Source organism: Lepidochelys kempii, chromosome 7, assembly GCF_965140285.1.
Source record: "Lepidochelys kempii isolate rLepKem1 chromosome 7, rLepKem1.hap1, whole genome shotgun sequence".
NCBI lineage: Eukaryota > Metazoa > Chordata > Testudines > Cheloniidae > Lepidochelys > Lepidochelys kempii.
The window spans coordinates 85,538,008-85,561,100 of NC_136386.1; the positions used below are offsets into that span (position 1 = coordinate 85,538,008).

General features: G+C 40.0%; 1 protein-coding gene across 6 annotated transcripts in view; it reads right to left on the reverse strand.

The window, feature by feature from the left end:
- MICU1 (mitochondrial calcium uptake 1) overlaps positions 1-23,093 on the reverse strand; it is a 217,284-nt gene that overhangs the window by 126,972 nt on the left and 67,219 nt on the right. For all 6 annotated transcript variants that reach the window (XM_078853821.1, XM_078853824.1, XM_078853822.1 and 3 more), the window contains one exon: positions 18,264-18,307. In XM_078853821.1, coding sequence (XP_078709947.1) covers positions 18,264-18,307 — 44 coding nt within the window. The remainder of the gene's footprint in view (positions 1-18,263; positions 18,308-23,093) is intronic.

Consider the following 23,093-nt stretch of genomic DNA (forward strand, 5'->3'; position numbering starts at 1 on the left):
GAAGATAAAAGGTTGAAAGTTTAACTGAGAATTACCGGTGAAGTTGAGAGGAACGTTTAAGAGACAAATAAATGGAACTATATCCATATATTTTACAGTGTGACTTAACAGAGGATTTTACTGGGCCTTTTTTGCATTTGTTTGCTCACCCACCTGAAAAGAAAAATGTATCAGTATCTAAAACTAATGACAATTCTAGATTCAAAGTTGCCTCAAGGATTCTGAACACCACAAGCTATGAGAAACCATCACATGGATTGTTTAAAACTTTTTGAAATGCTATAAAGCCTATTGACATTAAAGGCACAAAATCGATACCCAATTCTCTCTTTATTAAAATATATTTCCTCTTGTCTATAAAGCTCTGACTTCTAGTCAATGCCATCAACACCTTTTGTGCAGTCTATTTTTTCTGCTGTTTCATTACAACATAGCATGAGTTATATTACAGCTGAAAGGTTAACATGAGGAATTAAAACAGAGAAAACTGACAAAAGCAAAATTAAAACTCTTTAGGCAATGAGTCGTCTTTATAATTGGCACGATTAGTTACTGGTACAACTTCAGTACAACCTTCAAATTTCATGTGCTCAAGTTAAAATGATTAACCAAGAATTTTCAAACAAATTAAAAAAAAGTCAACCCTATGTAAAATACATTAAAAAAAACTGAGCAACCAGTTAAGATCATACAACATTGCCTAAAGAACATTCATAGGTGGGAATTCGCAAGTGAGCAACGCACTGTAAAAATATTTATAATAATTTTTATCAAGCAATGAATCACATTAGACACAAGCACACAAACAAGCATACATAAACAGATACATTTACAAATCAAATACATAATTTATTTCATTACAAACAAGTCTGTGTATATTCCGTGAACATGGGCTGGAGGGATAGTTCAGTGGTTTGAGCATTGGCCTTCTAAACCCAGAGTTGTGAGCTCAATCCCTGAGGGGGCCCATTTAGGGATCTGGGGCAAAAATTGGGGATTGGTCCTGCTTTGAGCAGGGGGTTAGACTAGATGACCTCCTGTTCCCTTCCAACCCTGATATTCTATGTAACAAACTCAGTAAAATTTTTATCAAACAGATTCATACCGTCAATTGATCTTACAAACTTTGCTAAACATTGACCATGCAGCTGAAAGGTTGATCTACATTTAAAGAAGGAAGCTCAGTCTATTCCATAAAATTTAGGCTTTCTAGCAACAAGCAGATCCAAGAATGACAATTTAATCTAATGGAAGAAAAAAAAAAAGTTATCTTAAGGCAACTAACAACACTGATGTATGTTCTTGCTTTCCAGAGTGTTGTGTGTGTTGCAATAAATACCAGAAAAGCAATTCCATCATTTAGCCAGGAGTTTTGAGCAGTCATTTTGGTACTCTTTTCCCCTAAGGCAAACACAGAAAAATATGGAAATTGTTTCCCCACCTTTATAAACTCTGTCAAAAGCCTGACAAATACAAGGTCAAGAAAAATGTTTGATTTTTCTTACTCTGATCTCAGCTAATGAAAGTGGAAGGGGGCAGGGATATTGATTTTTTTCCTTTTTCCCCCTTAAAGGAATTTTTGATTTTTAGTTCTCAAGTGACATATACAGAGGCTGTAACCAAGTAAAGCATTGAGAAATATTATGCAAGCTTCCTCTCATTCTGCCAGTGCATCTTGATGTTGACTTGCCACACAGCTAGGCCCTGGAGAGGTCTGGCCCTTTCTCGAGCAAAGACTGCCAAATAATGGGACAGCTTGCAGTTGCAGACAAATTCATGTCAGCTAAACCAAATCTAAATTTAGGTTTCCTGTAAAACCCAACTTGGTACCTTTCCCCCACCTCACTTTCTATACCCTCTGGAGGTTTTTGTTTTTTTAAGTTGGGAGCAAAAAATCATATCCTTCAGGGCTCACTCAGGAGAGAAGTCCAGAGTGTTAAATAAAAAGGGACGTGGTGGTGAAGTCACAGGACTGGAATCTTCTGGCTGACTGCCCAGTATAAGCATCTGCACTGCCACCCTGTTAGAATGCCAGTGGAGGAGCAATAAGAGAATCTAGTGCTCTGGCTGTTGCCAGGCATGATTTACAGTTAAACTATCAAAGTATACACGTCATCTAATATTCAGATAAATGAATATATAAAGCTGTATCTTTTGACAGATTTACTTCTGTCTTCTCCGCAAGGTCAGAGAGTTCTGTGAATTTCACTATTCACCTCTGTTGCATTTAAAAAGCTAATCTAAATAAACCCCTGTAGCACCATTTCATTTTGCATTTCAAAAACTACTTAACGAACAACATTTAATGTGCTGCTTTTGGAAAAAAAGTACTTTGGCAAGTCATTTAAAATGACAGTATGTATTTCATCCTGGGGGATGTAAACATACATTCAGCAAGTTTATCCATGCAATTAATGCTTATGTTTCAATACCCACTTCGGGCTCATGTGCATCAAAGCATCAAAAAGTTGTGCATCTCAAGCAATCGCTTCAGTTTTCCCCTTCCAAAACAACAAAGCATAGTGCATGTAATGAAATTAGTAATTTCACCCAGAAATTAGATTTTTTTGTTTGTGAATTAATGACAGACTATAGCTCAACCTTATCCATTTTTGATTTACAACAGCTGTTGAGATTAAGTTTTTGTTCCCTTTTTAATTCTTTAACATTACAGAAATTGTGTATCCATCTATGAAAAATGAATGCTTAAGATACTGTAAATTTCAGCTTGCTGTAAAGCAAATTCCCTTTCATTCCCAACTGACCACCTTTAGTTCTATGGACTATTTAATACATACACTAAAACGTTATAAACTTTTCTTTCATAGACAGCCATGAATATTCACACTGGAAAAAAAAAGACTTAGAAATGTTTTGGTTTGAAGCTTTACAACAATCAGCGTATTCAGGATCAAGACTGAAACAGTATCTCTCATCTGTCTCAGAGGACTAAATATTGTAGAGATATTCTAAATCTGTATCAATTTTGATGTCCATTAGGATAAGTTACAGCATACCAGCCTTTGCTCTGAATTTCCTGGATTTTGTAGTTAGACCTTCAGCATTTTTGCATTTTCATTTATGATTTTCTGTGTTCTAGTTTTAAACTAGTACTACAAAAAAGAAAGCAATTTTTCACAGATATTTATGGGAATCAAAGGGACATTTGTCAAACAAACTTCTTTCTAATGGAAAGCCACGTCCCTTGCAGAAGTCCCATGGGGATGATTTTCTCTTTCATTTCCTTTTTAGACAAATTGCTTGTGTTTTTAAAGTCACTGTTTAAGGTTCTCTGAAATCACATCCAATCAATACCAAGAACATTCACAAAGTTACATAGCAATATACCTGTATACCGTACACAATTAGTTCTGGCGTGCTGCATGGTATTTTACTTTCCTGGGCCCCTCCTGACTGGCAGCGTCCATTTAAATAAAACAAACAGAGATCCTGCTATGAGCACAGCTAGACCAGGAAAATAGGCAATGTTTTAGAATCATGTTAGTCAACACATTTTAATTAGCACATTTTTCATTTCCACATAGCATCTAGCTTAGACCAGGATAGACTCCTTTAAAAATATTAACTGATCTTGGTCAACTCAATAGTGCTCAGCAGCATTCAGAATGTGCAAATGTGTCTCCTATTTTCATAGTCTAGACAGAGCCTGGGTAAATGCACATTGCTTACTTCAACCAGAAAAACTCCTTCACAACCAGTGCAACCTAGATCTGTGTAAACTTTTAAGACAGTTCTTCTGAAAGTGAATTTGAGCAGATATTCTGTAACAGTACCTCTCTTGGAGCATGTACAAAGATATACATGTATATAAAGGACAGTTACGAAATTCCCAGGAAGGTTATGGGTTAAATACCCAGTGGCCATGTTTTCAAATATTAATACCAAGGACATTTTATTTCTGTTTTCAAAATACCAAAAGACTGATACTACATAGTCAGATAAAATGCTATTCAAATTCTAAAGCATCAAAGCCATTTAAAGATTTATAAGTGGCACCCATCACCTTGGCACCTGACTATCCAGTTAAAACAGCCATTAAATTAAAAAAAAAAAAAAAAAAAAAAGTCCTTCAGCTTGAAGAGTCCAGAGGCAAAACTATGCAGATCGGTCCTGCAGTGTACCCTGAAGCAAGGACAGACAAAATTATATTATATATATATCTCCCATTAATTGTTTTTTCCTTTTTATTGACTTTTTTAAAAGCAATATATTTCACAACCAATGTTACATAAGAGTGGTCTAGTTTTTTTAAGTCTGAAAATAAAAAAAATTGCTCAAGCTTAGTCTTTTGAAGCATTTCATTGAATAGTGAATTTTATAGTTGAGTTTTAAGCCTCTGCATATAGTAACACTATCCGCAGGTTCTAGAATGCTCCTGTTGTATCTTCATATAAACAAAAACGGGTTCTGAATGTCAAATTCAGAGGTATCAGAATATTAAAAAGTAGCTTAGAAAAGTTAGGAAAATACCCACTCGCGTGTTCTTTATTTTAGTCAGGAAAGCACTTTGGCTTATCATCTCTGAGTAGCACATACTAATGGAAAGAATTTTAATGTAAATCTTTTATCTTTAGGATATATCTGAAGATGAGACATAAAACCTTTCCCTGGGCTTTCTTCCTCTAAATGGGAATTTAGACATTTTCAGGAGAATCAAGAATTAAGCAGCTACCATTACTGTTGGTGGTCTCCTGAGACTGGAAAAAGAAATTTACAGATACTCCTCTCAGCAACACAGTAAATATCCGTCACTGTTAAACAAACCGCACCTGAAATGCAAGGCCAGCATTCTATGCAGTCAAGAGAAAAAGCACAAACTTTCCAAGACGTTCACAGGCAGCAGGAACTGGACATGCAAGGGAGAAACCCCTGCTAGAAAAGCAAGAAGGAAATGCCTCTGAAAAGGGACAGTCTATACTTTGATTTCCCACTGGTGGAGCTCCCCAGGACTCAAAATTGATGCAAACTTATGCCATTTTAACAAGGCTTATATTAGTATATCAAATACACACTTCCTTTTCAAACAAAGTTATTTACTCTTTGGTTTAGAGCAACATTGCACCATCATTGCAATTTAGCAATAGTTGCTTAAGAATAAAGTTTAATTTTCCACCATTAAGCTATTTTTAGGCTATAGGTGCCGACATTTTCAATGTACCACAGGGTACTGCAAAAACATCACACAAAGAACGTAACAAATACAATCTTTCATCTGTGAAGGGATATTACTTTTCACCCATCTAAAAGGACCAACAACTCAGTGCTGCAGGTACTGTTGGGCTTTCAAGATTTCTCAGGACTGATCAAAAAAAATTGGTCGGTGGTGAGAGGTTCTAGTTTATCAATTATAGACCAGTCTTCACATGCCCTTATTAATAATTTTTTAATTATAAAAAATGATAGACTTTATCAGAATGTGTGCCTAGAACTTTGAGGTGAAGAGCTTTTCTACTGCCAAGAACAAAAGTTCCAATTCCTGAACTCCCTGCTTGGTGATTTAAGAGAATAAACCCACTGGCCTTTCTGGTCTCCTCCTCATGCTAATTTGGAAAGATGTAAAGAAAGGTGTAAAGATGCTGCCTAATGTAAAATGTGCTAAGCAGTATCTCAGAACTGGTCTATAGATAAATCACATCCAAAAAGTATGTTAAGGTTGCAAAATCAAAAATTAGGAAATGAAAGTACTAAGGTTGACTATGCAACCTTAGTTTGATCCCCTGGTGCATTGCAGTGTAGTTGTAGTAATGTCAGTCCCAGGATATGAGAGAGACTAGGCGAGTGAGGGAGTATCTTTCATTGGACTGACTTCTGTTGGTGACAGAGACAAGTTGGTCCAACAAAAGCTATTATCTCACCCATCTTGTCCCCCTTGCGCAATTGCATTTGATGAAGTCTTTAATTATGAGATCACATACTATTTTTTCCAGCCTCATTAAATGCACTGCTCAGGGAATGAATCCTGGTTAAGGCTAAGATTTTGTTGTGGTTACTTTTAGTAAAAGTCACGGACAATAAACAAAAATTCACGGAAGCTGTGACCTGTCTGTGACTTTTGCTGCTGCGACTAAATGGTTTCCCCCGCCACAATGGTGGCTGGGAGCTATTGGGATCCCCCTCCACCCACGGCATCAGGGAGCTGCAGGGTGACCATATTTTCCAAAGAGAAAATGGGACACCCCCAGCCACTCGCCCCATGTGTCCCCCTCCCTGAGGCTGTCGCCCATCGCTGGAACTCTGAGGAGGGCCCCCTTAGGAGTCTGTCACCTGTCGCTGGAACCTTGCAGGGGGCCCCGTCGCCTGTCACTGCTGTCACCTATCACTGGAACCCTGCCAGGGCCTTGCTGCCTGCCAGCTCCTGAGTCCAGCAGCCACTGGGGCTAAGCAGAGAATGTCATGGAGGATCTCTGGAAGTCATGGATTCCCTGACTTCCATGACCTCAGTGACATAAATGTAGCTTTAATCAGAGTTGAGTAGTGACTGAAACTGTTGTCTTTAAGTTCCCTGCTTATTTTTAGTTGGGAGATGAGTACTGAATGAGAGGGAACTGCCGGAAGAGAAAGGATAGTTTCATGGTTAAGGAAGTTTAATGCTGCCCTGGAGAATTGGATTCTATCCACGCCTTTGCCTCAGAGCTCCTTTGTGATGCTAGACAAGTCACTTCAACCACACTTTTCAGAGGTGGTGGTCACTTGCATGCTCCTTATATTCTGGATTCCCACAGTGAGGCCACATCTGCAGACATGCTGAGCACACACAGCTGCAACTGACATCAATTGGAGCTGTGCTCTGAATATACATGCTATAAAACGCAAAGTGCTCTGAAAAACCAGGGTGTAGATATCTCAAGTTAGCATCTAAAAGTGACACATTTGACAATATTGATCTTTAATGTGTCCGTGCCTTAGATTCACCAGATGTAAAATATAAAAAATCACCACCACTTTACCTCAGAGGGGTTTCGTGAAGATAAATTCATTAACATTTGCAGTGTAATGCGTAGTGATGCATTTACTTGCTACAGCGATGACCACTATAGGAAAGCCAAAGAGGAAAATAATAGTTCTGTATTGAGAGCAGGAACTGAAACGTAAATAAGGCCTGGAGCCACACAATGAATGAAGAAATATGCGAAAACTACCAATTCACAGAATGTGACAGGGAAAAAAACCAGTGTGTGATCCTATCGTTAAAGGATATCATAATGCATACACACAAGGGGGCTGAATTGCATATGAAACCTTAATTCTGGTACTTGCTAGCTTTTGCATGTTTGACTTTGCCACCTTAACATTCTTCTAACAGTTTTTTAAATGTAATTTCCTTTACCAGTGGATTTCATGGCTATTTGCTGTCAGCAGAGAAATGTAGCAATTCAAGACTCCTGGATTCAACTGCAGACTCTGGAGGAAAGAGTGCACTCTAAAACCTCAAAACAGGGGTTGGTGATTTGAGGGGAAGGTCTCCATGGGGCCCAGCATGTAATTGGAGGCAGACCATGAGAATGTCTCCCTGGGATTGTCAGATGTTCCTGAAATTCTCATTCAGAGAGATTTTGTGGCCAGTGTTTCTGGGGCAGTGGCCAGGACCCCTCTGCACCTGGTATGGAAGCGCTCAGTGGTACATAGTGGGCACCTCCACCTCCAGGGGCACAGATGAAGCTCCACCCATTGTACAGAGGTAAAGGAGCTTCACCTTTTAGGAGCCATCATCTCCTTGAGCTACCATCAGTTCCAGGCTCATTCCACTTATCCCAGAGGTCCCTACGCTAGAAGAGAGGATTGACTGCATTGCTCCAGCAACTATGCATTGCAGAATCTGCCATCCTCACAACTGCAGAGGAAGCTCAGCAGCCTAACCTCGTTCAGTGGCTCCACGTGCTAGGCCAGGGCAGCCATGAGTAGGGCCCAGAGCACATAATCATGTGCCCAACGCCTACTCCATGGAGCTGCCCACCTGTTGGAGGACCAAGGTATGTCTCTGCAGTCCCCTGCAGGATACAATTCGGAGGGAGGAGGTGAGGGGGGCGGGCAATGCGCTTGAGCCCCAGATAGAGACAGGCAGGGCTAGGCAGATTTGTTGCAGCCTCTCCCCCAAACTCTGGTTGTGTTGGCGATTCCCCAGTGACCAATTTGGTTCCAGGGAGCAGGCAGCCTGGATCTGGTTTGTGCATTATTACATGCTCAGAACTCTGCCCCCTTCCATTCCCACCTGAAAGACCAGGATCCTGAATTTGTAGTAGTGTTTATGTCTGGAGGGTGGGGGTCTGTGCCCCTCCTCCTATCTATTGCACCCTTACTTCGATCCAAATCCAAAATCATCACCTGGCTCCCAGCACGCAACTCTCCTCCCCCGCTTTCCAGCAAAACCACACCCTCCCACATCCAGATCGCTTCCCTTCTGCACTTAATAAAACCAAACATCTGTGCACACACACTAGCTCCTGCTGTGCTCAGTCCTCTCCCCCTCTGCCTCCTGCCGCCCACTCCACCATCCTGCTCCAGTTCTCCCTCTTCTCCTCTGTCCTCTATATTCAAACCAAGCTGCTTCCTCCTCCTCAACGCAGCTTTGGGCCAGGCAAGGAGAACACAGGTGAGTCTCTCCCTGTTCTCAGTTCCTGTGCCTGCAGCACAGCAGCTCTCAGCAAGCAGGAGGAGCAACCTAGAGTCCTGCTCAACCTAAGCAGCTCTGGGATGGAGCATGCTCAGTGCAGATGGCATCTTTGGAGAGTTTAGTAGCCAAACGCTAACAAATCTCTACTGAGCATGAGCAAACTGAGAATTTTCAAAGCTTCTTACTTGGCCAAGTTTTAGCAAATTTTCAAAGAGATGACAAAAGACCTATCCAGGGTAACTGCCAGATTTCAGGCCCTTGCTCCAAAGCAAGGAGGTGCGAGAGCTTGTTAAAGAAACAGCTGGAAGAAGTTTTTTTTCACATTAAACATATTTTCCCCAATCTTGTTCTCAGAAACAGCTCAATGGTTTTAGCAGAAACACTAAAAAAAAGAAAGAAAAAAAAAGGAGGAGAAACCTGAGGCAGCCCACCGGAATGGATAGGTCAGCAAAGTTATAAGCCCCTGAAAATAATGGAAAATGTCAAGCAACCTTAACTACAGGGGGCACTATCAGCTCCACCTATAAATGAAGAGCTAAACTCATTTGAGGGTAAGAAGTCTCCAGCTTAACATGTTATAACTGAAATCCAAGCTATACCAGTACAAAGCTCAATAGCATTGTTAAGGGGTTGACCAAATTTCCCTTCTTAACACCTGATACAGGGGCTTGATAACTCAGCTGGTTTTGATGGCATGAGAAACAGAACAAAATAACTTAAATCTAGAAATTAAAGTCACCTGGACTTTCATCCTTCTGATAAATAATCGTATATATAATCAGTTGTGCCTATTTCATAAAGCATAGTCTTAATTTATTCAAGCGAGTCACCACATTGTCCCTACACACAGCAATTTATGTAGCCCACTATCAGACTAGTGTAAGTTAGCGTACTCAGAGACTACTTTGTTTTCTGGGGACCCTATGAACAGAACTCTCCACTCAAACACTAGGAAAAGCAAGTGTTAGAACCTTAACACAGATAATTGCATTTAAATCAGAGACATTTTCTGTTGTTAGGCTGCTCTAACTCCTTCTGCAGAGCTGGCTCCAGGCACCAGCATTCCAAGCAGTGCTTGGGGCGGGAGTTGGAAAGAGGTGGCAATGTTTCCGCAGCAGCGGCAATTCAGCAGCAGCTCCTCTGTCCTGCTGGCCGCGGCGGCAATTCAGTGGCAGCTTCTCCCTTTTGCCGTCTGTGACGGCAGTTTTTTTTCACTGATTGGGGCGGCAAAAACTGTAGAGCCGGCCCTGTCCTTCTGTACCACAGCACTGAGATCAGAATGATATAGGGCACAAGGAATGCTTTTTAATAAGGCACAAATAGTAACTCAGCAACAGAACCCTCTTCAAAAGAGTGTTCTTTCCCTATTCACCTCAGAAGGGCTCTCCTTGAACTCTGTAGCTGGCTGCCACCTGAATACCACGCATGGCATTACTCTCTTGTACTACCTGCTCATTCCTATTCTGGGTATGGGTCTCTCTTCAAGAATGCAAAGTAGAACCTCTCTGTTGTCCGTCATTTCCTTTTCCCATAAGTCATTTTATAAAGTGTGGTCTTATTTATGAGTTATTTCTTGCTAATGTTGTAGCTACATAAAGTTAAAAATGCATGCTAGTGTATAAAACAGTCTTTTCAAGATCCATGCACATTCAAATGCCTGCAATTTCCCTTAAAAACATTTTGCCATTTACTTTTGGTTTGAGAAATGCCTGTCCATTATCACAGAATGAAAATTATTCCATGGCTTGGAAAGGAAATTTCATTTTCCATCAATGTACTATTGCACTGAATTCTAACAAACAATGTAAGTAAATCCTAGCCTGCAAGAGGAGGTACCAAAAAAGTAAGAAAACAGGCACTAATATCTTCTGGTTCTTCCAGATGATCGGTTTCCATGAATAACGACACTTATTAAAAAGTTACTCGAGGGACTGTATTCTCATTGGCATGATTTAAATTTTAATATTTTGAGATAAAAATATCTATTATTTATGTGCTAAATAAAAAGGACACAAATTAAAAAATACTTTAAGGGAGTGGGGGAAGGCAGACGTATACACTGTCCCTTTTTAAAAAAAGGTGCATATTATGGGTTTTGAAGCGCAAACTGTTTAAAGCACATGCTGACAAGTCAGTACCTGCCAGAAATCCTGATGAGAGGGGAGAGGGTTAGAAAGAGGGAAGAAAATCAGGGAATGTTGGTTACAACAAAAACCAAAACCAAAATTAAAATAAAAATCCCACAAATATTACATATTATGCAACATTGCAACACAGCAAAATCAATTAATGACATCAAGAACAAAGAATCGCTCAACACCTAGGAACAGGAAGTAAGGAGCACATACAGCAATCAGTAACATTCAGGAATATTTGCCAAACAAACCCAGTGAAAATGAATAAAAAAGTTTGTAATACAAAAAAGTAATAGCAAATATTTCTAGTTTTGGCAGAAAGTAATTATGTCACAGACTGTTGGTGGATAGGGTGAGAGAGGAAAGAGGGAGCACACACTTGACCCATACATGGATGCAAAATAATCCTCATAATAAGGGTTTCCACAGGGTTGTTTCTGTGCCATGCATATACAATTTAATATAAGCAACCAAGCATTTTCTTAGCCTTAAAGATTTTTTTTAAACAAAACCAAACTGAAATAATACCTGAATCTAAAGATTCATACATTTCAATGAAAGGATACATCTTCCAAGTACATTGTACAAGCATGAGAATTCACAGGTCAAGATACACAAAGGCCACATCAGCTGGAGACCTTATAACTACATGACTAACTGATTCAGCTCAGAGGGCATCAAAGTTTGGCTTATTTCAGGGCTCTGTATTGATAATGATTGCTAAGATTATTGAGCAAAACATAACCAGCTCCTCGGGCTAGAAGCATGTTATGGTCATTTGTGTATATAAAAGCATCGGTCTTTGATACTTGGCCCATAAGCATTTCAGAGGAAGGGCCTTGTCTTCTTACATGTCCATACGCAATGTGAGCATCAAACATAATAGTAATCTTAATTGTAGAATAAAAGGGTTTAGGGGTTTGGTTTTGGAGGATAGAAGGGGAGAAAGGAAGTAAGGAGGCAAGTGAAGAAAACTTGGGAACATACAACAGTATGAGGTTAATTACAGTATGGATAGAAAAGCACAGTGCAGGATAGAAATATCTGCCAGTGCCACTATTAGAAACTTTCTGATGTTTTAAGTCAATTTTCTAACCTTATCTGACCCATTCCCATAGGATTCCACTGATCCTGTTGTGTTGATGGGCCTCCTTGCCCACAGACGGCTAAGCAAGATTTGCTACTTTCACAAGGCAGACAGACACACAGCCGGCCATCGGTGGAGCCAGGAACACAACTCAGGTCTCCTGATCCCAGAGCAATGCACTATCCACTACACCATGTTGCCTACCTACTCATTCGTTTATATAGATCACTGTAATCAGAAGTGCTTAGACAATTTAGGAATCTCATTTTAAAATCTTTAAATGAGACTTAGGCTCCTAAGTGCTTAAGTTACTTTTGAAAATGGGACTTAGACTCCTAAGTCATTAGGGGCTTTTGAAAACATTACTTGTTGTATTTAAAGTTATTCAATCTACTGCTTCATTATATTAATCCTATTTAATCTGGGTCCTGGGACATGTGATCTTAAAGAGACAGTTGCTTTTTGGTGCTGACATCTTTCAGATGCTGCGTAATTCCTTATTTTATTCCCCCACTTTCCACCCTCTGAAGCCCCCAGTCAAGCACTATACAACATTATAAAATCCAATACAAAAATAAAAATGCTTCAAAAATGCAAACAACTATATTACAAGGATAGGACAGAACTGAGAAGGGCAAAATATGGGGTAGGAAGGAACATATGTAGTCAACAGTAGTCATACACCCAAACCCTTTTCAAAATAAAGTTTGATTTAAAAAAAAGTGGTGAGATTATCTGAGATTGATGCCCCCCACCACAGCAAAGGCATGACTGCTTGCCAATATAAAATGAGAGGCTACATAGAGACCTCTCCATGTGAGGCTTAGGGGGGTATTTCAGATATAACTGGGTGCGGCACGCTAAGAGGTTGAATTTTCTCCTACATAGCAGTAAGTACTGTTGCTTCAAGATTTGGTCAAGAAATTTGCTCAATATTTCTAAAGCAAAATGTTAGACTTCAGGTATTTCACCATCCAATTTATTTTATTATTATTTCCCTGTAAAGCAACCCAATACAGTACTTGAAAAGGATGCTTAGAATAACAAGTAACTATACTGTTTAATACCAAAAGCAACTTTCCTATCACATGAGAGTAACTAATTAGAGGGTGTCTTACATCTATAGCATTGATCAATATAGAACTGTATCTGGAGAATAGAGAACATGGAAATATGAATCTGGATAGGAGTTACTTAATTCCAAAGTAAAATAAGAGTCTATAAAAGCCTTTGTAATTACTTATTGCCTCCTTAGGTCGATGATAATTTAAGGGTATACCATCATTGACAGCTTGCAAGCTTTTGTTTATATTCAACTACACAGGGTAATTTTCCCGACAGGAGGTAGAAACCGCTACTCAAGTCTATTCCATACGACAGCAATATTCTGTTTAATTCTTTCCCCTAAAAAGACTAACAGTTTCTCAGAAGTGTCGCAATTTAGCCTTGTCTCCATGCATCTGAGAAGTGGGCTTTTTAACCCATGAAAGCTTATGCTCAAATAAATCGGTTAGTCTTTAAAGGTGCCACCAGACTCCTCACAATTTAGCCTTATCAGTGAAAACACTTGATTGCAGCACAAAATCTACACGTAATTGAAATTCAAATGCTTCTGCAAAAATTCAATTAATATTTTAAGATAAAAACAATTAATCTGAAATATCACAATCCCTACATCTTTGGAAAGAATGTCCGCTGATGCTGTCCCTCTTTTGCTGACTCCTCAAATCTGTCCCATCACACTAGGATTCCACTGATCCTGCTGTGTTAATGGTTCTCCTTGCCCACAGGTGGCAGAGCAAGATTTGCCCTTGTCATAGGGTAGACAGATATCTTCTACCATACGGGCACACTATCAGAGTTAAATAGTATCATACACTTTTCTCTTTGAGAGCTGGCAATTTGGCATGAAGATTAATTTGAGTTTAATTAAAAAAAAATCTCTCAAACAGAACATATTAGAAAAAACAAAAATTGTTTTTCAAAGAAATACCATGTTTCTATGAATGATCTGCTAACAAAGTGCATGTCTTGGTGCCTTTCAGGTTCTGTCTCCGTACAACCACAGACACGCTCTTTTTACAGGCAGGAAAAATTTCCTCCCCCAATAAGCATTTGCTTTACACAGACAATACAAGAGAGAGGTAAAAGTGATACAACATAAAAAGCCAGGTGACTGAGCAGTTATGGTTAGATAATTCTGAGTGCTTTTATTAAATTACAGATTAGGCTATATTCATATTATAATTTGAGCTAAATTATGAGGTGAGACTTGAGAGCAAAAGTGAATGGTTAGCAGCAGATTAGCCAAAAGAGATAAAGCTTAAGAGGGGTGGTGGGAGGGAGGGAACACAAACAGACACACATCACCAAGCCAGCTTCTTCCCTCCCTGTACAAACACTCGGTAGGCTAGCGCCCTGAACACTTAAGCCCTGCTCTAGGTGAAAGAAAATTATGCAGCTGTGATTTGGTCCATCCTCCTTGCCAAAGATTTTGCTGAATGAATGCCTCTAGGGCTGCTGGTCTCTGGTCTTCAGGAAGCAATGTGCAGATTCAAATTAAATGCATTTTGCTCCTATTAATGAAGAGTTGTGCTTGTCTCTCTCCCCCACCCTTCAATTCTCTGAAAAATTATCCCTAGTTGGGTAGAAGTACACTGCACCCACTACAGCATTCAGCCCTATGCACAGGAAGACACTTAAAACTCACAGAGCTGCAATAAAATACATGGTCACTATCAAAGACTTTTGGACTTGACCAGTTCCAGTGGCCTATCAGGGTACGGCTACACTGCTGTCAAGAGGTGCGATTCCCAGCAGGAGTAGATCGATTCATGCTAGCTCACTGCACTGCAGAACTTGCAAAGACTCCAGCTAGTCATCCAAGTTCAAGCCTGCCCAACTCCTCGGATCTGAACTTGGATGACTACCACCCATGCTGCAGTGTCCACACTGCTATTTTTAGCATGCTACCTTGAGCTGAGCTAACACTAGTCTATCTGCACTGGGAATCGCACCTGACAGCTGCAGCGTAGACAAACCTTACAGAATTGACTTCTAATTTTACAAGAATATTTGTGAAAAAACTGCTGATACAGATGATTTCCCAGTGCAATGACATTTATCTGGAACATACATGCAGAAAATTTACACTGAATCCTTAACCTTTGTTTTACAGTGTGTAATTAAAATGCATCTGACTACACAGCTGGGTCTATTCTTATTGGCACTTGCTCTAAATTAGTATTTACATAGAGCAAAGGCATAAATCTTTGTTTATAACTAACAATAGTTCTATTTTCTACTTTTGTTTAGCCAACCTCTAGTTTACAGAGTATCAGTACTTTGGTACCACTGCTGACTTAAACCTGACTGCTCATTTTCTCCTTTCATGTCAAAGGAAAGAATACATTTCAGATGGAAAAAGTCTATTTTCTCTTCATCGTGTCTATATACCGTAATTCTCATTAACGTTAATGGACACCATGCAAGATGCTCAAGGGGACAACCCACCTCTCAGCCTTCTACTCAAATTCTCCATCTCCACCAATGCACAAAATAATACCTGCATACGAAGTCATGGCTTCACCAAGTTAGAACTGTATCTAAGGAGAAGATTGTATCCAGTTATAAAAAGTGCTTTGATATTTCTTGGGAAGCCAATCAGGGAGATAAATGAATGGAAACAACAGATGAGAAAAGATGCGAGGACTAATTTTATTCCTTAACCGATACCAACATAACTAAAACGTGAATGAGTGTAGTTTGTTTTATGATGCCTGAATCAACATTTGAATGAATTTGAGGTGACGGTGCTTTCTTAACTGAAACCAGATGCAGATAATATGAGAAAACAAGATCTAGGAGTGACTTCACTCCTTACCCAGGCTCCTCTGCATGACTGAGGGAGCTCCAATATCTCCTTGCTTTAACCTCACGCCAAACTTGATCCCCCTGCCATTACCACTATCCTCATAACCAAAGTCTGTTACTAGTGCTCCTTAATCAGAGAAGTCTGACAAACATGAGCCATTATTTCCTCCTTTAAAAAAAATGATCCAGAAGCATCATGCTATATCAGCCCCTGCAATACACCATCATAAAATTAATGTGGTCTGTTGTTCTGCACAGTACTACTAATAGTAGTCCACTACACTCTCCACTTTAAAACTCTAATGACTGATGTTAAGACTTATTCTACCATCCAATGTATTTTGCATATATATCTAGGTATAGCATCTACACAAACGTGTTTATATACATAATTTCAGTCTGCAACAGAAAGTCAGAATGGAGGATGGTCAGTGCAGGGAACAGATGCTAAGGGCCAGCATAACTCAGAACATTTCAACCTGCACTAAGACCACCAGTTGTCACACATTCACCATGCTGTATGGCAAGATTGGGTGTGTATATTGTGTGAGAGCAGAAGTCTCAAGTAGAGCTGGTCTGAAATTTCCTGACTTAAGTTTGTTGGGAAATGCAGATTTCTTGTGTTTCTATGGAACATCTCAGGTTCAACAAACTTTTGGCAAATTGAAGTCTGGAAATGCTAGTGTCCCCATCCCCTGGGCATTCAGCTGGAGAGACCTGTCTTCCAGGTCCATGGCTCCAAGGCAGCCTCACCATGCAGACTACCCCAAGATTGGGGAACCTGGTCTTCATGGGGTCTGCAGCTCCAAGGGAGCTGCACATGCCAGTGCTTCCAAGCTCTTTCCCATGAAGCAGGGAGCCTGAAGTCCTGGGACAAGCTGGCCCAGGAGTCTGGATGGTCTGGTGTCCCCAGCCATCTGGTGTCCTATGGCTGTTTACAGAGTGTGGCTGCCCTGGAGTCATAGTCCATGAGAGCCCTAGCAGCTGCTAAGTGAAATTCAGATGCTTGTCAGTTTCATCACATCTACTAGTATGACTAATAATGTCAATTTCACTCACAGCTGTTAGTGTTCCAGGGAGCAGATTTTGTTTTAGAAATATCATAGGTCGGTGTTTTCAAAATGAACTTTTTTTTTCTTCCCCAAAAAAATTTCTGGCTCGTGGAAAATTTTCCATATAGTTTGTATTTGTTCAAATCTAAACAAACCCAAATTTCAAAATCACAAAATTTCCTGCAAAGTGGAAATCCCAGCAATAGGCTCAGCAGAACAAAAAGTTGAGTTCAGCAAACAAATTGCTTCTGCTTTGAGACTTTTACCCTGTATGAGGGGAATAGAATGTACAGTACTCAGGAACAGAGGAACTATCACCCAAAATTGTGTGAAACTCAGCATTTCTTTCTAAGAAATTTTGGTTAGAACGAAGACTGACAAGAGCAAACTACGTATTGTCTATTTTAAAGCAGAATAATGTTCTACTGCTTGGGTAAACAAACACATGTATGCAATAAGGAACAAAGACCAATTATTTGTTTACTTGCGTTGCTTTTTGTCCATCCACCTTCTCATGAAAAATTAAAATAAAAAGGAATTCAATTGAATGGAAAACATGAAAGTAATTTAGATTCATTTAATCCCAAATTGTGCAGGGTTTGTTTGTTTTGTTTAATTATAGATTCATATGGCAGGACTTTCTGGATATGTTTGGTCACATTTAAACATTACATGCCAGGTATATCATTCAGCAATGAAAGGGTCAAAAGTTACCTTCTTTGACTCAAAAATGGTTAGATTTTAAAGGAATTTTGTTGCAGATGAAGTGACAATTTTGCTAAATTAGTGATTGCTGTACAGTAAGTTGAGTTAACAGGAAGCTTGTATACTGTTCCATTTTTATGCAGCCACCTTCTAAGATAGTATAGAGTGCTCAGAATTATATAAAGGAATATTAAACCAAATTACTTTAGATGAACAACTATCCACCTAAGTAAATCTATGTTATATGTTTGTCTTAGATAACACAGCTTGGCCCTCTCAGTGTTAAAAAGTTCAAGCAGTCTTTTAACCATGTTACCCACTTGTGTTACAGCTCTGGGCCAAATTCGTTCCTGGAATAATTTCATTGATTTCAGAGGATTTACAGCAGGGAAGAATATGGCTTCAGAGCTATAAAATGGCTAGGTTACTGTGTGGGTCCATCCATACAGGCAGACCAAACAATGTTGTAATATGATCAGCATATAACAGGTTTCCCTCTGAAATATGGTGCTCCTCACATATGGATAATGCTATCAAGTTTGATTTTTACACATTACAATTCCCTCTCCCACCAGCAGGGAGGAGTTATTTTGGTTCTATAAGCGTTAAAACAAGTCTTTATTCATTCCTTCCTATTCAGACAAATAATAAAAAAATACTGCTATGTTCTAGCTCAAACAAAAGACAATATTTATTTCATTTGTACTTACACACAATTTTAAACAGAAACTCAAAGAAGTTATAGGTAAAAAGACACCATAGATTTAAAGTCTACTCACCTTTCCATCATACCGCTTCACTACAAACTGATCCAGACCTAGATCTGAAAGAGGAAAAAAGATTTAAAAAAAATACTTTTAGAGCAGCGCTTGAATATAAAATCACATAGTTCCATGCTTCTCTTTTGATAAGGCATTTAAAAGAAAAAATAGATTATGTGAAGGATAACATGATTAGAAAGCACAGGGAGAGGGAAGGAAATCAACTGTTATCTACATGTTTTTTCTTAGGGCTCAAGAAAGGTGTCTGTTTCACAGCATTTACAAGGAAAACCTGTTTAGCCACAGAAAACATACAAAAGGGACAGTGACACCACCACATCTACCACTATGCTCTACTAGTCCTTTTGTACTACTGACCTAGAAAAAAAAATGATTTCTACGCCATTACCAATCCTTAGCTAGATATCAACTTGTTTCCATGAGACTGGCACTTATAGTGTAATTAAAAAGAATTATTTTTAGGTTATGCAATCCTTTTCGAACAGATTAAAAGGAAAGGCCATTGACCTGAAATCAGAAGTGTTCCTCCCAGAATTAACAAAGGTAGACCTCAACCAAAAGTCAATTTTGCCAGCTTTTGTGTGGTAAAGTGACACGTGAATGGTCTTGGACATAAAAAGGAAAAACAAGGCCGCTACTGTACATTCAGGAATAAGCAAGTGCATTAACTAGAAGATTTTCATATTAACGTATTCCTCACATTGTGTTACCACAAAACAGAAGGATCTTATTCTTAGAAGGAAAATAATATTTACAGGGTTGAGAAAGAAGCCATCTTTCAATCTACTTCTACAGTGTAACCAAGTCTATGCGTAACAATGAAAGTTTAATAGTCAACATGGAAAGACTTACAAATGATTTGTACAACAATAAAAAAATACATTCTGTAAAGAGATTTAGAGAAGTGGAACTCCTGAATGACTGGGTTATTGAGAATTGGCAGTAATTCACACAAGAGTGCATAGACTGATTTTCAACTGTTGGTTTGACAAACATATGCTAGAAACCACACATTTTCAGCCAGTGGTTTAAATAGCTATCAGATCTTCTTGTTAACCAGACTGGGAAAAGGAAAGGATTGGAAAAGAAAGAAAAATATAACTTGTCCAGGAAGGTGAACAATAGATTACTGTCACCTATTTATAAGTGAAAAAAATGCTTCCCATCTACTCAAAGATTCGTAATAGTCACAGAGCAGAAAATGGAGCTGTTCATCACTTCATGATGATCTCTTTGACCTTTCTGAGACAATACAGTAAAAATTCCTGTAATTAATATCATAGGTTGAGTGAAAAATTAGAGAATTGTCAGATGGATTGCTGGATTTGTGGATATTAAACTGAGGAATCACTCTTGATATTTGTGTGCACTCCAAGAAACAAACGTACACACTTATATACAATGTGCACTTTCAGAAGTTATACTTCCTTAAAGAATATTGCTCCTACTCAAGGTTAGAGGCATACATACAGCATGATTAATGCTTATGAATTTCTACAAACCCCCTCCTTCAGTAAAAACGTTACTTAACTGGATATGATAACATCAGGCTCCCATTGCTCTTTTAGTTGTTGCCAAACTCAGAATTGAGCCAGCTGAGTTCTGTGTTGGAGACCTATTCAGACACTGATGACTAAAACTGCGTAAGGAATTAACTGTATCCTGTAAGTTGCAACAATGGTAGCAGAAGTTGACCACTAGCTCCACTTTTAGTGTTGTGCGTTTTCAGTTTTTGCCAATTTCCATTGATAAATGACTAGTTTTTTATTAAAGGAGTTCGATTTTTACCAATTTGCAACCATTTATCAATCCACTCAGTATTTTTTTTTGAGCACTTATTTTTGTTAAACACAAATGCTTTACATGATTATGTCCTGCAACGCGGAGATTGAAGCAGTTCCACAGTGTAAAACTCAGAATGGAAAATATCAACATTAATATCACACTATGATTGGCTTGCAAGGAGACATTACCTGCCTATTGCTTTGCATCTGGTTAGTGTGGCACTGAATTTAAACAATCAATCCTCCACAGATAAAGATATGTAACGCCCCTGTCCATCCGGATACCTCCTTTAGTGCCAATCTCTTTACAGGGTTGGATGGATGGGCCTGAGTTCTTCTGGATTCCCACACAGCCAGTCCTGCTCTTTCTGTGGCTGGCTCCAGACTACTCCCAAAATGGCTTCTCCCTTCTCCAGGACTCCCTGGGGAGGCCATCTCACCACGTATTGGTCAGGCTAGCTCTTCTTCCTGGGCTTTCCCTTGTTAATCACTCTGCCCCTTCCACTGAGCTAGCATGCCTGCAATCCTTCCCCAAACTAACAGTGGCCCTTGTAGTTCTACATAGCGTCTCTCCTTTCTCCCTCTTGGTTGCCCAGCAGACTCTGGGCAATTTTCGCATTCTGTGGTTTATGACTGTAGCATACCACAGAATGCTTTTGGGGATAAACTGCGAAAATTATCAACATTGTAATAGACTGCCTGAATTACATAGGAGTTCTCTCTTAGTATTGTCAAGAAATATTGCTAAACAACAAGACCACTTCTGAGCTTTGTTGGACAGGTTATAAATAGCATTACACTGAGGGGCACAATGTGGAACTAACTATCTGGGGCTAACATTTTCTCCAGTACCGGGATGTAACCAGACATCAGAAAACTGACCAAAGCCGATCAACCTACATAATGACACACAGCAACCAAGTCAGTTAATTTAAACTGCATCATAGATTCATACACTTTAAGGTCAGAATGGACCATCATGATAATCTAGTCTGACCTCCTGTACTCCTCCCACTCCTGAAATAGACCCCTAACCTCGGGCATCATATGATTGTCATTATATACCACAACTCAGTAAAATGGAAAGACTACTGTTTCTTGAAGAGGAAGTTACTCACCTTGTGCAGTAATAATGATTCTTTGAAATGTGCCCCCTATGGGTGCTCCACTATAGGTGTATGAGTACCCCTGCGCATTTAAATGGCAGATTTTTGGTAGCAGTGTCCGTTGAGCCCACACATGTGCTCTCCTTCCCTTGTGGTCTGCCTTGAGGCTATCTAGCACTGTGCGGGCAGCCCCATCCCCCACCCTCACTTCCCTCTCCACTGCAGAGCCCCATAGATAACTCTGAAGTAGAGGGAAGGAGGGCAGGTTGTGGAGCACCCAGAGGGGGACACATCTTGAAGAACCATCATTATTGCACAAGGTGAGCAACTTCCTCTTCTTCGAGTTGTCTCCCTGTGAGTGCACCACTGTAGGCTGGCACTTCAGAGTCAAGTCTGTGACTACAGAGCGTACTGTGGAGTCAAAGATGGGGTCGGGGGCTGAATCTTCAGTGATCACATAATGTTCTGCGAAAGTGTGGGCAGAGGCCCAAGTCGCTGCTCTACAGATTACTGAGCTAGGGATATCTTTAAGGAATGTGACTGAGGTAGAAACTGACCTTGTGTAGTGTGTATGGATTCTGGATAGAAGCAGATTGGGCCCTTGATAACAGTGATTAATGCAACCAGAGACCCATTTGGATAGTCTTTGAGCCGATATCACAGAGCTTTTGGATCTTTCTGTGGACAAAGAGTTCAAGGGATTTCCTAAAGTGCTTAGTCCTGTCCAAGTATAATGCTGGTGTCCTTCTAACATCTAGCACATGCAGAATCATTTCTCTGTTGTGTCAACGTGGTTTTGCGGGGGGGGGGGGGGGGGGACTGTGAGATGGATCTGTTGATTCATTATGGAAAGAGCAGAGAAAGCGGCGAGAAACTTGGGATAAGGCCTTAGAGTTACTTTGTCTTTAAAAAGTCTGAATTCTGGGTGTGCCATCAGAGTCACTATTTCTCCTCTGTGCCTAGCTAAGGTCACAGCAATTAGAAATGCTGTCTTCATGGACAGGTGTAAACGAGAGCAAGTTGCCTTGGTCTCAAAGGGAGGTCTAGTCAAAGCCCTGAGAACTAGATTAAGATCCCAGGCTGAAGCAGGTGACGTCACATGCAGGAAGAGATTCCCAACGCCCTTAAGGAATCCATGCATCAGTGGGTGAGCAAACACCGAGTGACTGTCTACCTGGCGGTGGAAAACTTATCACCGTGAGATGTACCTTAAAAGAGCTGAGTGAGAGTTTTGACTGCTTGAGGTCTAAAATGTCGTGTAAAATCGGGGGGGGGGGGCAGATGAGGTTGGGTCTATGTGTTTAGAATCACAACAAACTTGAACTCATTTCCAGTTTGTAGTTAAGTGTGTCGAGTGATCAACTTTTGGCTGTGTAGCAACATGTCTTTTAGCTCATCAGAGCATTCTGCCTCTAAGACTTAGAACTAAGAAGGAGCCAATCCTGAAAGCAGAAGATCCACAGGCTGGGGTGAAGGATCACCCATTGTTTTGAGAGAGCAGGTGAGGAATGGACCAAAGAGGAATAAAAGGGCTTATTGCCATCTGTGTCAGATAAGGGAGGCAGAGTTGTCATGGCCAGGAGGGGCAATCAAAATAACTCTCACTTTGTCTCATTGAATTTTCAACAGGACCTTGGACAGAAGAAGAAACTCGTAAAAGGCATACAAGAAGGCCCTGCCCATAGGAAGATAAGGGCATCTCCCTGTGAATGTCTACCCAGGCCAGCCCTGGAGCAGTAATGAGGATATTTCTTGTTTCAGTAAGTAGCAAAGAGATCCATAGTCAGGGTTCCCCAAAGAGTGAATATAACTCGAAGCACCTCTGAGTTCAGTACCCACTCATGGTAGTGACAAAAATTCCCAACACAGACTGTCAGCTGTCACGTTCTGTATCCCTGGTAGACAGCTGAGATGAGCCTATTGTGATAGATGCACCA